Below are 16,204 nucleotides of genomic sequence, written 5' to 3'. Positions count from 1 at the left end.
CCAATCTTCTCTCTTGCAGCCAACCATTTTTCAGTCATTTCACTTTTAGCCATTCCACAGCCATTTTTCAACCATTTCAGCCATTCCATTTAGATAAAGTGACACCTTTATTATAGCTGTATCCAGAATCCAGTAAAATACAACTGAGAATAAAGATTTATCTGCAGGAAATAGAAGCAAATCAAAGCATTAGTCTTTTTTTGTTTGTTTGTTTTGTTTTCTTTTATTATTTCATTTAATCTTTTTTTTTATATAGTAGGTTCTTATCAGTTATCTATTTTATACATATTAGTATATATTTGTCAATCCCAATCTCCCAATCCATCCCACCACCCTCCCCCACTGCTTTCCCCCATTGGTTTCCAAACATTTGTTCTCTACATCTGTGTCTCTATTTCTGCCTTGCAAACCGGTTCATCTGTACCATTTTTCTAGATTCCACATATATGCATTAATATACGATATTTGTTTTTCTCTTTCTGACTTACTTCACTCTGTATGACAGTCTCTAGGTCCATCCACAGCTCTACAAATGACCCAATTTTGTTCCTTTTTATGGCTGAGTAATAGTCCATTGTATATATGTACCACATCTTCTTTATCCATTTGTCTGTTGATGGGCATTTAGGTTGCTTCCATGACCTGGCTATTGTAAATAGTGCTGCATTGAACATTGGGGTTCATGTGTCTTTTTGAATTATGGTTTTCTCTGGGTAAATGCCCAGTAGTGGGATTGCTGGGTCATATGGTAATTCTATTTTTAGTTTTTTAAGGAACATCCATACTGTTTTCTGTAGTGGCTGTATCAATTTACATTCCCACCAACAGTGCAAGAGGGTTCCCTTTTCTCCACACCCTCTCTAGCATTTGTTGTTTGTAGATTTTCTGATGATGCCCATTCTAACCGGTGTGAGGTGATACCTCGTTTTGATTTGCCCTTCTCTAATGATTAGTGATGTTGAGCATCCTTTCATGTGCTTTTTGGCAATCTGTACATCTTCTTTGGAGATATGTCTATTTAGGTCTTCTGCCCATTTTTGGATTGGCTTGTTTGTTTTTTTCATATTGAGATGCATGAGCTCTTGTAAATTTTGGAGATTAATCCTTTGTCAGTTGCTTTGTTAGCAAATATTTTCTCCCATTTTGAAGGTTGTTCTTTCATCTTGTTTATGTTTTCTTTTGCTGTGCAAAAGCTTTGAAGTTTCATTAGGTCCCATTTGTTTATTTTTGTTTTTATTTCCATTACTCTAGGAGATGGGTCAAAAAAGATCTTGCTGTGATTTATGTCAAAGAGCGTTCTTCCTATGTTTTCCCCTAAGAGTTTTATAGTGTCCGGTCTTACATTTAGGTCTTTAATCCATTTTGAGTTTATTTTTGTGAAGCATTGGTCTTAACTTCAAGGAAATCACAATTTGAGCCCTGACTGTGTCACTAACCAAGTAACCGGGGGGAGTCATTTGATTACTGTGGACACCAATTCCCTCCTTTTTAAAAGGAGAGTGTTAGATGAGATTATTTCTAAGGATTCCTCTGTTATTAACTGCCAATGAGTCTATACCTTTCTATTCAAAGGAACTATGAGATTGACATTAATGTATATGGAGATTACCCTGTTATTTGTACCAGGTAACAGAACCCAAGAGAAGTTATTCCTGCCGGAGTACCAAGACCTCTCCAGTCAAGCCCATTGAGCAAAACAACAACATGTTACCATGGTAACATAAAGGCTGGTTAGGTTGAGCCAGGTGCCTGACATACTTGCCATTGATGACACCATCCGGGTTGAGCATGGGGATGATCTTGAAAATGAAGTTTTCCCTCAAGAGCCTAGCCACAGGGTCACTGCTGACCAGGAACTCCAAGGTCCCCTTCATCACCCAGCTGGCATTGCTCTCTCCTGGGTGAACTCGAGCAGTAATCACCTGGTATGGGCGCTGCCCTGCAGAAAAAGAGACACAAGAAAATTAAACCTAAGTACACTTTTCATTTCCACCCAGATAATCTCTAGGAAGCCAGTATTACACCTGACTGGCATGAAGCCTGAAATAGGTTGATTGTTTCTAATACACATCTAATGTACATGTATCCATTTTCCATCTGCCTCTATGGTCTGCAAGACTCAAGAGAGTATAAAGTTAAAGCTCAAGGCTGTTATCCAAAGCATAAGTACTTAGTGGCATCAGAACCAACCAAGAATGAGATTTTAGCAAGACCACCAAAGAAATAATTTACTCTTCAGAGTCCAACAGATCTGAGACTGAATCTTATCTTCATCATTTACCAGTTGTAAGATCTCAGCCAAATGACTTAATTTCTCCAAGGCTGCTTTCTCATCTGTAAAATGAGGACAATGATACTGACCTCCTGCAGCAGTTATAAAAACTAAAGGATGTGATTATAAACAACTTGGCATATTGCTTGCTGTTCAGTATGTACCTGTTAGCTCTCTCCCTTATCAATTATAAAGTCTGTGGTTAGGATGGTGCCTCACATTCCCCAGTAGAAATAAGAGTCAAGTACAGAGACTGAATTGGGAAATTTATGACTGACTTTATGACACTGAAGCCAATCCTGGAGAGATTTCACAAAAGAGGGAAGCACTTGGAAGCTCAATCTCGGAGTTGCAATACTTCCTTCACTTTGCAAAAGAAATCAGGGACACACTCTCTACCAATCACTGGGAGTGTATTGGCATGAATAGATCTTATGAAGAATGCATTGATGAAAGAGAGACTTATCATCCTTTCTTTGCTGACAGAAGACACATGGAGTATCGTAGTGTTGAGACGTATTCTTAGACCACATCTGGGCTCAGGTGGTAAATGTCTTTTGATTGATTGGTGATGTCTGTCCCCATACACTTGAGGAAGAAGTGGGGAACATGTGGTATCATACAAGCAATTCACCATGTCTGCTCTAACCCTTTGTTTAATTTTGTGTGGGTTTTTTGACTCTTCCTTCTATATCCTCACCCAATTCCTTATTGTTCCTAAACCCATTCTAATGATGAGAACTAAATATTTGCCAAGTATAAATACCTTAGCCACTAAACGTTAAACCAGTCATTTTCTTCCTGATCATTCAAATCATGAGTTAAATATGGCTTTTCTTCCCTTAAGCAGTAATCTTTTTGAGGGAATAAACTGTGTCTCTAATTCTGTACAAAGAAAGATGAAACTGAATAACTCTCAATTACAGCTAAATAACAAGTAATGGAAGATACAGAGAAATAAACTATTAATTCCCTAATTATATTACTATTATCATCAATTAAAACAAACAAAAAACCCTCTGTCAACAGCCAATGAGATGCAGGTTTAAGGAGCATATATTGGTGCATTTTTACTGACTATGGTGAGAACATGTTACTTCTCTTTGTAGATCCTTTATATATTGTGGATAATATTCAGTTATGTTTTTGCTTAAGCAGGTATTTTAAACATATTCCAGAAACTGCAGGAGGCATTGGGTAGAAAAAGTTGAATATATTATAGTTCTTGTTCTGTAAGAGGCCAAAGCATTTGTCGGTAGTGACAAACATGCAAGCAAATAATGACAAGGGAGCTAGTGGAGGTGTATATAAAGCACCAAAAATAGATCTGACTCAGAGAGAGAAGGACATTTCCAGCGATGTGGTGCTATTTAGACTGGGTCCTGCAGGATAAGTATCAGCACTAGAGAAAGAAGGTGAGGAGGGGTCTCCTAAGCAAAGAAAAAGATACATGGCAAAGGACACAGAGGAGAAAAACTGGTGCATTCAAGAATAAAGAAAAGTTGTGAACGGCTGAAGCAAAGGACTAGAGATAGTAGCTTGTGAATTTAGAAAAGTAGGTTGGTGTCAAACTGTTAAGATCCTTCCTCATATATTTTGTTTAGGGATTTGGACTTTATTCTGTAGATCAGAAGTTCTCAACTATGGAGTCAGTATCTCCCTGATACGCTATGATCTGTGATGAGATCTACTGAAGAATCATTGGTTAGTAATAAAAGTGTAAATGCTTGTTATATATATATATATATATATATATATATACTACACTATATATGTATACATATACTTTATAAATATACATATAGACATATATACATGTATATACACACACACCTACACATATCATACAAAATGCTGGCTACCCGCCCAATAGCTTTTCTCCCCTTCTTTCCTACTACCAGACCCCTGATTTTGGGGGTTTTACAAAGTGCCCAGATCAAAACACCCAGCTTCGTGGATCCTCTTGTAGGTAGGGGTGACCATGTGACAGGGTCGAGACCAATGAGATGTAAATGGCAGCCTGCGGTGGGTCTTTCTGGAAAACTGATTAAAGGGCACCATTTCACCTGGCAAATGCCTTCTTGGTTTTTGTCCCTTATCCCTCATCTTTGTCTCTTCTTCCTTCCGTGAACACAGATCTGATACTTTCAGGTGAGGAAGCCAACTTAAGAATCAAAGTCACATGATAAGATGTTACCATAAAGGTAGAAAGAGCCTATGTTCTTGAAAAATCCCTTAAGCAGCTACCCTGCACCTTCACTAGCTTCTTCAATACTTCTGGATGTTTGAGACCAATAAACCACTATTTGACTGGGCAAATGTAATCATGTTTCTGTTATATCTTGTTAGACTCTAGTTTAACTTATATGATATAAGAGCAGGTTTAAAGTCATCCTTAAAATAAGGTTACTTTGAATAACATGCATCCAAGTGTGCTTTATGGACTGGGGAGAAAAGAATGGCAGAGAGTTGTGATGAGAATATTTGTTATGTGTGCCCCAGAAAACAACAGTTGAGAGTGTCTACTTTAAGAAATAGAAAGTAAATGATGGTTTATCAACAGGAGAAAGACATGCCAAAGACTGTGCGTCAAAAAAATTCTGACATTTATGAAGATAGTACATTTGTTTAACCATAGACAGTGCTGGGGTTATGGAGCAGAGAACAACTTTTAGAGCCATATTTCCAGAGTTCAAATTCCAGCCCCACCATGTTCTACCTGAGATGAATTATGTAAGTTTCTGAAGAAATTGAGTATTAGGTTGGATGTTCTGTGTGTAAGCCTAGTGATTTGCTAACTGGAACATACTAAGTAAGCATATTGGCAGGGGGTGGTATATAGTTAGCTAGCTGAGCACAGTTGAAGTTAGTTGAAGGTCAACTTTCCCACTATATCATTTGCTCACAATTACTTTTCACTCCTTCCAAAGCAAGCTGTATTGGCATGCCAATAAAAAGCTTGTTGAGTCATAAAGAGGCTTGACGAATTTGTGCCCAATCAGTGGCCTATTTTCAGTTCTATAATTCCATATCACTCTCTTTGTGGTTTTTGAACTATGTTCATTTACAGCATATTGAACAACAATAGTAAGTGCTCCCAGCCCAGCAAGAAGAAATTAAAAAAAAAAAAAAGTAGCTTAAGCTCGTGTAAATTTTCAACACCAACTGAACACTCTCATTGTCTGGGCCATTTGAGTCCCATTGCCTGGTAACCAGTGCAATGCAGTGCATTAGTCAGTAAGCCAAATGCAGCTCTTGCAAAGAAATGTCAAGATGTTTCTTCCCTTTGGAGAGTCAGGTTGATAATCTGCTAGATTGTAATACACCACAAGACCTGCCAGGCTGTTCTGAGCATCCTGAAGAAGCAAACAGGGAAAACTGCGGATTCTCATGAAGAAATAAGTATAAGCAGCATTTTAGCCATTTCTAGTTGATTTTCCTCCTTCCTCTCCGTGATTTAAGGCAATTTTGCAGTCGTATTCGTGAGTTAAACTTATGGGACCATTCAGTTGTAGCAGCAAATCATGCTCCAGAGAACCCATAACAGACAACAGCTGTGAATAGTATGCAACATACATACTATGTGTTTTTTCTTGTAATTGACAATTTCAGTTTTAATAACTCATCTTTGCTTAGGGTAGGGCAAAGAGTGTCAAGTATATGTCTTTTTTTTTTCTCTGTAATTTATAAAATCTATTCCGGAGGCCACCAAAATCTATGGGGGAGTCATGGTTTGGCAATATTGTAATTCTGAAAGCAACATATTGAATTTATGTCAGTGGTAATGACATCTGTGTTAGAAACAAGTAGGGGGTTGTATAATGCCTGAGAGATATCAGGCTCAGGGCCAAGGAAAAGCTGAGTAAGAACAGAAGACATGTGTGATGATACACATGTACGCCCAACTATATAAACATCCATTCATTTATTCCTTCTTTCTTTCAACAATATATATTAAGCTCCTACTGGCACTCTGCAAGGTTCTGGAGATTCCAAAAGAAATAATGATTTTTGCCCTCAGGGAACTAATAATAGTCTGGTGAGAAAGACAGGCACACAGATAATTATGATCCAATATGATCAGGGACATTTGGCAAGACATTTTTCAAAGCACAGTGGAATGCTCATTACATTATTTATGGTAATGTGAGCAACTGGAAGTGACTTAAACATGCATCCACAGGACATTAGTTAAAGAAATGATACATAAAACAGAATACTATGCAACCATTAAAAATGGCACATAGATCTCACACTGGAAGGTAAATATCACACAGTGATGAGTGAAAACGATATAGGAGAGAGCGCTGCATCATAATGGATCCCATTTGTGTCATTGTAGATACTTAAAGGTATCTATACACAGAGACACATCTGCTAGTGGAGGCCACGTGGTCATTTTTATGTCTTCTTTATCCCTATCTAGCATGTTTGTCTCTCCAGAAAATAACAATCATATGTCAGTTTTCATAAAGGCAAAATATTTTCCAGGAGTAGTAAACCACAGAAGAGAAAGATTAAAAAAAAGTTTTTTTCACATAAGATGTGACATATGATCTGGTTTGTGCCATTGGAGTTTGAGTTTGCCAGATGAAGAAAAGAAAGGAGGGAGATGATGGAAGGGGCTAAGTCAATGTATTTGCAAGATAACGAGGTCATAATGCACAGAGTGTCTGAAGAAGAGTGATGTGATTTTATGTGACTAAAACACTAGCTATATGGAAGGTAAGAAGAGGAGTGATGCTCTAAGCTAAGTCTGTACCTGTTTCTTTTAAACAGGCCTTTTAGCCCATGCTAAGGAGTTTGGAAACAATCTTATAGGCTGTGGAAGCACCATGGAAAATCATTTTGCAAGAGTGTGATCAGATGGGGCTTCTTGTTGGAGCTGAAGATGATAGGAGAAATGGCCAAAAGAGCATATTATGATTTTAAGGTCCAGTCAGCTAACTTGACCTTAACTCTGGAAGAGAGTGGATAAAAACGGCCTGACTGAAGGGCAAGGAGTGAGGAAGGAGACCAGGAAACAGAAATGGAAAAGAAAATGTCAATGAAAGAAGATTCTGAGAAAGAGAAAATTTGAAAAGAGGTGTGGTGGGAAAAAATTTATACATTATATAATATACATGATGCTAATGTTTACCACCAACGGTAGCATGCTATGAAAATTTTCTGCACTGTGTGTTTTTCATTTACTGATATAGATTGGTGATCTTTCCACAGCAATATATGAAGATTCTTCCATCTCTCTTTTTTAATTAGTTGTATTTAGGGTACAATTTAAATACAATAAATTTTACCAATTTTAATTTTACAATTCAGTGAATTTTGACAAATGTATGCAGTGCTGTAAAACCACTAAGATCATGATTATCATCACAAAAATTCCCCTCATTCCCCTTTGCAGGCAATTGCCTCACCCCATCCCTATCCTCTGGCAACCACTGATCTGCTTTTTGGCTCTGTAGGGCTGTCTTCTCTGGAATTTCATAATAATTGATTCATACAGCATATAACCTTTTTGTCTGGCTTCTTTCTCTTAGTGTAATGCTTTTGAGAGTCATATATCAATAATGTGTTCCTTTTAGCCACTGACTTACGTTCCAGTGTACCACAGAGCAATGGACATGCCACGATTTGTTTATTCCTTCACCTGTTGATGAGCATGTGCATTATTTCCAGTTTAGGGCTACTATGAAATAAGCTGCTATAGTCATTTGTGTATACATTTTTCTTCAAAGTGAATACTTGGGGGAATAGAATTTCTGCATACTTTGGTAGGGTTAATATTATGGTAGGTTTTTATGAGATGCTGCCAAACTGTTTCCCGAAGAGTCTGTACTATTCTGCATGCCCACCAGCAGTGCCTGAGGGTTCCAGTTAATCCACAGAACAACGACCCTTAGTATTGTCAAGCCTTTTTAATTTTAGTCATTCTAATGGGGAGGTAGTGGTGTCTAATTGTTGTTTTCATTTGCATTTCCCTGATGACAGATGATGTTGAGAACCTTCGTATGTGCTTTTTAGCCATTTTCATACTTTCTTAATGGAAGTATCTTTTCAGCTCTTTTGCTTATTTTAAAATCAGGCTGTTTGTCTTATTATTGAGTTTGAAGTGTTCTTTATATATTCTAAATACAACCGTTTAACAGATATAGGTTTAGTAAATTCTCCCACTCTTTGGCTTACATTTTCATTTTCTTGAAAATGTATTTTGAAGCAAAAACATTTCTTATTTGATAAAGTCAAATTTCTCCATTCTTTTTCTTTCATAGTTTGAGAATTTGGTGTTCCATCTAAGAAATCTTTGCCTAACTCAGTGTGACCATGATTTTCTTCTGCAAGATTTATAGTCTAAGTTTTACATTTAAGTCAATCAATATTAGGTCTAGTGAGTTAATTTTGGATTATGATATGATGTAAGGGTTGAGATTCATGTTTTTCTTCCTATGATATCCTTTAGGATTTTCTACACATTCAGTCTTATCTTCTGAAAATAACAACAGTTTTATTTTTTCCTCTCCAAACCTGAAAGCATCTATTTCAACTGGAGGGTGGAATGCTACTCACATCTACTGGTCTCTATTGGATAGGGGCCCAGGATGCTACTAAACATTCTGTAATACACAGAACCGACTCCCATAACAAAAAATTATCTGGTTCAAAATGTCAATAGAGAGGAGAATGAAAAACTCTGGCTTATACTCTACAATACAATATTAAATAGAACTGATGATAGTGGCAATCTTTTTTTTTGTTTCCAGTCTCAGAAGGCAAGCTTTCAACATTTCCCCATTAAGGCTTTTGAAATTACCCTTTATCAAATTAAGAAAGTTTTCTTCTATTCCTACTTGCTAAGAGCTTTTGATCTTAAATTATGTCAAATTATTTCAAGTGATTTTTTGCTTCTATTGAAATGAATACATAATTTTCTCCTTTATTCTGTAAATGTGATGAATTACATGGATTTATTTATTTTTATTTCCTTTATAGAAAACTTTGAATATACACAAATATATTTACTGCCCAGCTACAACAATGATCAATTCCCAGCCATTTTTGTTTTATTTATACTCTCACTCTCTACCTCTCGCAAGATTATTTTGAAACAAGTCTTAGGCATCACTTTATTTTAACATTGATTTTTTTGCAAGTTGTATCAACATTACATTCCTGAAATACAATCAATTTGATTATGATATATCCTATATCATTTTATGTAACTCTGGATTTGGTTGTTTTCTCCGGAATTTTGCATCTATGTCCCATGAGAGAAGTTGGCCTACAATTTTTCTTTCTTGTAATGTCCTTTTCAGACTTTTATATCAAGGTTATGATGGGTTGGAAGCCATTACCACTTATTCTTTTCTGTGGAAGATTTTTGACGATTAGAAATATTTCCTCCTTAAATTTATGGTAAAATTTCCTAGTGAAGCCATCTAAGCATAGAATTTTTTTCTCTGAAGATTTTAATAACAAACCAAATTACATAATAACAAAACCAAAATATTAAAAAGCATTCAGAATCATGTAATAAAAAAATCCAACTGTTTAGATTTTCTATTTCTTCCTTTGTCAGTTTAGTAATTCTACTTTTCAATAATTTTAAATTTAAAGCTATATTTTCAAATTTGTTGGTGTAAAGTTATTTTTAAATCCCCCTTATTATATTTAAGAGTCTCTAGTGATAATCCTTATTTTTATTTCTGATATAGAGTTCTTTATTCTTTATCATTCTCAAAGAGAGCATATCATTTTTAGTCTTTTCCAAAAATGAACTCTTTATTTTACAGTTGTTTTCTCTTTCATTTATTCCTGCTCCTAAATTTTATTTTTCCTTCCTTCTACTTTCTTTGGTGTCAATATTTTTGTTCTTTTACAAAGAACTTAAAATGGTATTTACATCATTGGCCCAGTGTATGATAGAATTTTATAAATGTTATCCATGTGTTTAAAATAATGCCATTGAGTGCAACGTTCCATATACACCAATTAGATCAGATTTGTTAGTTATATTCTTCATATTTTCTATATTTTTGCTTGATATTATGTCTCCTTATTCTATGAGTTACTGAGAGAGGTATATTAAAAGTCTCCAAAGACTATATTAGATTTGTCTATTTCTTCTTACAATGTTGTCAATTATTTCTTTATTTTAAAGCTGTTTTAAATGAAAACAGATTTAGCATCGTTATGTTGTCCTAACTGGACATTTTATTGTTATAAGGTATTTCTCTATTTCTACTAAAACATTTCTCCCTAGCTTCTCCTTTAGCTGTATTAATATAGCTATGCTGGATTTCTTTAGGTTAGTATTTACAATGTGTATCATTTCCCATCCTTTTACTTTCAAACTTTCTATAATTTTTCAGTAGGTATTTATTTCTTGGATGTATCATATAATAGAATATTGTATTTTATTCAGTCTAGCAATCTTTATTCTCTTTTATTTTTTTATTTTTAATTTTTATTTTTTTTTAATTTTTGAATTTTATTTTATTTATTGTTTTATACTGCAGATTCTTATTAGTCATCAATTTTATACACATCAGTGTATACATGTCAATCCCAATCGCCCAATTCATCGCACCACCAACCCCACCCCCATGCCGCTTTCCCCCGCTTGGTGTCCATACGTTTGTTCTCTACATCTGTGTCTCAATTTCTGCCCTGCAAACCAGTTCATCTGTACCATTTTTCTAGGTTCCACATATATGCGTTAATATACGATATTTGTTTTTCCCTTTCTGACTTACTTCACTCTGTATGACAGTCTCTAGATCCATCCACGTCTCAACAAATGACCCAGTATCATTTCTTTTTATGACTGAGTAATATTCCATTGTATATATGTACCACAACTTCTTTATCCATTCATCTGCCTATGGGCATTTAGGTTGTTTCCATGCCCTGGCTATTGTAAACAGTGCTGCAATGAACATTGGGGTGCATGGGTCTTTTTGAATTATGGTTTTCTCAGGGTATATGCCCAGTAGTGGGATTGCTGGATCATATAATAATTCTATTTTTAGTTTTTTAAGGAACCTCCATACTGTTCTCCATAGTGGCTGTATCAATTTACATTCCCACCAACAGTGCAAGAGGGTTCCCTTTTCTCCACACCCTCTCTAGCATTTGTTGTTTGTAGATTTTCTGATGATGCCCATTCTAACTGGTGTGAGGTGATACCTCATTGTAGTTTTGATTTGCATTTCTCTAATAATTAGTGATGTTGAGCAGCTTTTCATGTGCTTCTTGGCCACCCACCAGTTTTGGGATTTGATTTTACTGTGGTTGCGCCCCTCCTACCTTCTCATTTTGGCTTCTCCTTTGTCTTTGGATGTGGGGTATCTTTTTGGTGAGTTCCAGTGTCTTCCTGTCGATGATTGTCCAGCAGCTAGTTGTGATTCTGGTGTCCTTGCAAGAGGGAGTGAGAGCATGTCCTTTTACTCTGCCATCTTGGTTCCGATTCTCTATCTCTTTTAAATGGAGTGTTTAGTAACTTACATTTGATGCAACTAATGATATATGTGTGTTTAACGCTATCATTTTATTTTTTGTTCTACATTCATTTTAACTTTCGTATAATCTGTTTTCTTTCCTGTCTTGTCTTCATTTAGAATGATTGGGTATTTTTTTTGCCATTGTTCCTTTTTTCTGCTTTATTAGTTTAGTAGTTACACATCCTTTTATTCTTCTTTAGTTAGTTACTTTCAAGATTACAGTATGGACATTTAACTTATCATAGTAAATATAATCTACCACATTTTGATCTATCATACCACAAATCTTAAAACTCACAAAACACATTTATTGTGTCATAAAGTTGATGTTAATTTAAATTAAATTATATATTTACCCTTTTAATTCTTCTTCATTCCTTACTCCATCTACAAGCGTCCATCAGGTTTCATTTTCCTTCTGCCTGAAAAATCACCCATCATTATTTCTTCTAACATGAGTTTGCTAGCAGTGAATACTCTACCTTTTTGTATTTTCTTCATTTGTCTAAATATGAATTCATCCCAACTTCAGGTTTAAAAGTTACTTTTGCTGAATATTGGATCATATCTCACCCCCTGTGCTCAACTCTGTTTTCCATTTCTTTCCATGTCCTCCCACCAAGATCCTGTTAGAACTTGGTTGCTTTCAACACACCTTACAAGTACTTAGAAGTCTGTCTCCTCATTTTGCAGAAATAGGAATATGTGTTTTTGTTTTCTATCATACATGTTTTTTTTATGTGGTTTCCAAAAGAAGGGAGAATGTCTTCAGTGGAATTTCCAAGTTCTTGAACTTTCTTATACTCTTCTTTTTAAAATTTCTGTTGATTATATTGAAATTTCCAGGTAGACAATCCTAACATCTGCAAAGAATGAAACATTTCTTTCTCTCCAAAGTTTGTATCACTTATTCCGCATACCTTTCTAATTTCTTAGAATTTCCTCACTAATGTGAAATAAGAGTCCTTTAATGCTATTCAATGTTATCACACCTGGTGGCTCTGACAGATTAACCAATAATTTGTGCCAGCTCTGTTAAAATGTGTGGGATTACATGTAAACACATTCATGACATTTCTATAGAAACTTGCAGCTGAGAAGGCACTTTCACCTACATTATCCTTTTAGTTCTCAAAGTAAATGGTAAAGTAGGCAAGACAAGTATTATTCTCTTCTCACTCATAAAGCTAGAAAGGAGAGAAAGCAAGAGGAAAATTTAGGTGTTCTGAAACAAAATCCAATGTTCTTTTCATTTGACCATGTACTATTTTGTATGTATACTTAAGAGGTAGGCTAAAATTAATCTTCTTGAGATAAAACATGATGATATATTGAGGGGAAAACAAGCACCATGTAAATTCTGAATCAGGGAAGCAGGGTTTGAGGCCCAGTTCTGCTTCATACTAACTGAATGTATTTGGGGAAATTAAACTCTTTTGAAATCTCAGTTCCTGACCTATAAAATCAGGCTCTCTCAGGTCTTTGCAGGACTAAATTCAATGATTATCAGTGGCAATGTGAAATACAGTAGATAAAAATAAAACTTTTTAGCCAATGGTTTCAATCCACTTTGATTCTATTATATTCTTCTGTATTCTTTTAATAGAGCACCTAAGAAGAAACAAAATTACATGGAGCTTCATCTCTTTTTTTCTCTTTTTCCAATATTCAGATGCAAGTGCTAATGAGTAGAGAAGTCAAAAGTCAGGGGGTGGCAGAAGAAAGTAGTGTAGGTAATCAGTGCTAGTAATCAGCTTCTGAACAATCAAGTGTGGCCTGGATCTCTCTTGCTTCTCCTAACAGCTGGGGCACAATTCCTTTCCAGATGAGCAGGGTCTTCTGTTCACATGCCCTCTTTTACAAACTCTTAAGCTATGAACTTTCTGGCCCATATGCCATGAGAATAAGAAATTGACCAGATTGCAGTTTCTGAACTAGTCTCATTTGGGGTTGCTCCAAATGGTGAGGTTAAAAACCTCAGTTCACCCCAAATTGATCATCTTCACTCCCACTGGAAGAGGCAAGAAGTGGCCTCAGATCTTGTCCCTCCCAGAACTTTGTAATCCATCTTCCTCTCAAAGCTTGAGAAATGACCTCCATACCCCAGAATGGCATACAGCCTGAGAAGCTCTGACTTCTTTCTGTAAAGAGATTACTTAATTTTCACCAGATATATAGGGGCTCCTGCACTGACAGAGGGAAGAGAGAGGATGCTCACGGCCCCCACTTGCCTCTCTGAGGATTTGCGGGGGCAGCAGGGAGGCAGCTGTGGAGCAAAGGCTGACCTTAGACCCTACATGGCTGATGAGCTATAGAAATTGATTGGAGGATCATGATCGTGTATTGGCAGCCCATGATCATTTTCTTAACTCTTTAAAACTTCTTCACGAATTGTAAGCAATACACACAACAGGGAGGGAAATGCCCAGGACCAGAAAGGTCCCACCCTCTCTAATTCCTCCTCTCTCCCTCCTGCTTCTTCATACATCCCTCCTGCTTCTTCACCGCATGCATACAACCTCTTCCTCACCATCTGTTCCAGCCACATAGCATCCCAAGAGATCCAAAACAAACAGAAAAAACCCCAGATCTGACTGTATCACCTTCCACATAATAAATATAGTAGAATCTATACTTCTTATAGAGTTGAAAGTCCTCACCAGCTGGCCTCAGCCAGACTGTCTGGTCTCAATCCCTGTTCCTCGTGAAACAAATAGCATTCGCTCTGCTTTTTACTGTTCCCAAAATACATGTCCGTTCCCTTCCATGGCTGTGTTTCTGCCCACACTCTTCCCTCTGTTTAGAAGTCTTTCCCCACTTCTGTGCCTGGAAAATTCTTATTGCCCTTCACCCTGAAGCTTTTCTTGATCCCCGCCCCACCAACCTAGGAAGAAGGAGTAGTCTCCGTCTCCTAGGTCTTACGACATTTGTGGATTTCTAGTATTATCCAGATGCATATTAGACATACATCTGTACACAACTCCCCAAGTAAACTTATCATCCATTTTATTGTTTGGTCTCTTTCTTCCACTATCCAGCCTGCTTCCTGTACCTTAATTCTCTGTTCCTAAAGCGGTGTACATTGGGGGTTTTCAGAAAATATTTGCTGAGTAGATGTGTGTAATTAACTGCAATTAACCTCTAATTAACCTCTCCATGCCCAGTTGTGTCACAACATACAAATTCACTAATTTTTTCAGAATCCATTCATTCATTTGTTCATTCATTCAACAAGTATTTATTGAGTGCTTAAGATGCACCAGGCACTATATTACAAATCGGAGCTGTAACAGGGAAAGAGTCAAAGTCCCTGCCATCAGGGGCTTACCTTCTAGTGGGGAAGGCAAACAGTATCATCATGTAAGTACTGTGAAGAAAAATAAAGCAGAGAGGCAGCAGAGAATTCAGAGGAGGGGTGGAGGTCATCATTTTAGAAAAGATGATGCAGAGAAGTCTCTCCGAGGAGTTGGCATCTAAGCAGAGACCTCCTTGCATTGAGGAAATTTAGTCAGTTCAAGAAATAAAGTTAAATAGAGCTGGACTAGAATGTGTGAAGTGGACAAGAGCCAGATTCTATGAGTCTTACAGAAAAAGATTGGGTTGTAATGAGAAATCACGGAAGTTTGAGCAGGGCAGTACCATGATCTAATTTGTACTTTTGCTTCATTTAAGATAATTTTCTGTACCACAATCAGAATAAGGTTTTCAAAGTCCAGAAGGGAGGCCAATTAGGTTCATCACGTGTGACAATAGCACATTGTTCTGTGTTTCTGATACCAAAATGATGCCATAGAAGACCAACCACTTTAAACTATTTGCCCTCAACAGTGGTCACTCACCAGGCTTTTCCACTTTACGTGACCATTATGAAAGTTTACATCCATAAAGTGGTAGACAAGATTATGTGCCCATTATTTATTCAACATTTATTGAGTATCTTCTATGTGCCAAGGACATATCAAACACTGAGGGTAAACAAGCAGTTTTAGGCAGACTCCCTGTCTTAAAAGAACTCCCAGTTTTCCCATGGGAAATAGATATTTATTGGGAGTGAAAGAATTTTGGCCTTTTAGGAAATTCCCTCAACTAAAGCAGTGTTTCTCAAACTGTGTTTTACATGTGAATCCTCCGGAGAACTTGTTAAAATGCAGATTCTGTTTCAGTGACTCTGGGGTCTGGGCCTGAGGTCCTGCATCTCTACCAAGCTCCCAAGTGATGCCAAGATTGCTAGTCCAAAGATCACACTTTGAGCAGCAAAGCTCTCCCTGTCCCACGGAAATATAATGCAAGCCACAGAAATATTATGCAAAATTTTTAATTTTTCTAGTAGCCACATTTTTTAAATTAAAAAATTAATTTTAATAATAAATTGTATTTAACCCCAAAGATTCAAAACATTACCATTCCAATATGTAATCAATACAAAAAATGA

At 36.5% G+C, this 16,204-nt stretch overlaps 1 protein-coding gene across 1 annotated transcript in view; it reads right to left on the bottom strand.

Annotated features, from left to right (window-relative positions):
* The window catches only part of AGBL1 (AGBL carboxypeptidase 1), a 790,601-nt gene that overhangs the window by 454,664 nt on the left and 319,733 nt on the right, over positions 1-16,204 (bottom strand). The window contains 1 exon segment of the mRNA XM_082449060.1: positions 1,759-1,939. Coding sequence (XP_082305186.1) covers positions 1,759-1,939 — 181 coding nt within the window.

Source organism: Balaenoptera physalus, assembly GCF_965194825.1.
Source record: "Balaenoptera physalus genome assembly, chromosome: 2".
Taxonomy (NCBI): domain Eukaryota; kingdom Metazoa; phylum Chordata; class Mammalia; order Artiodactyla; family Balaenopteridae; genus Balaenoptera; species Balaenoptera physalus.
Note: the sequence above shows the minus strand (reverse complement) of the source record. Positions and strands in the feature narration are given on the sequence as shown.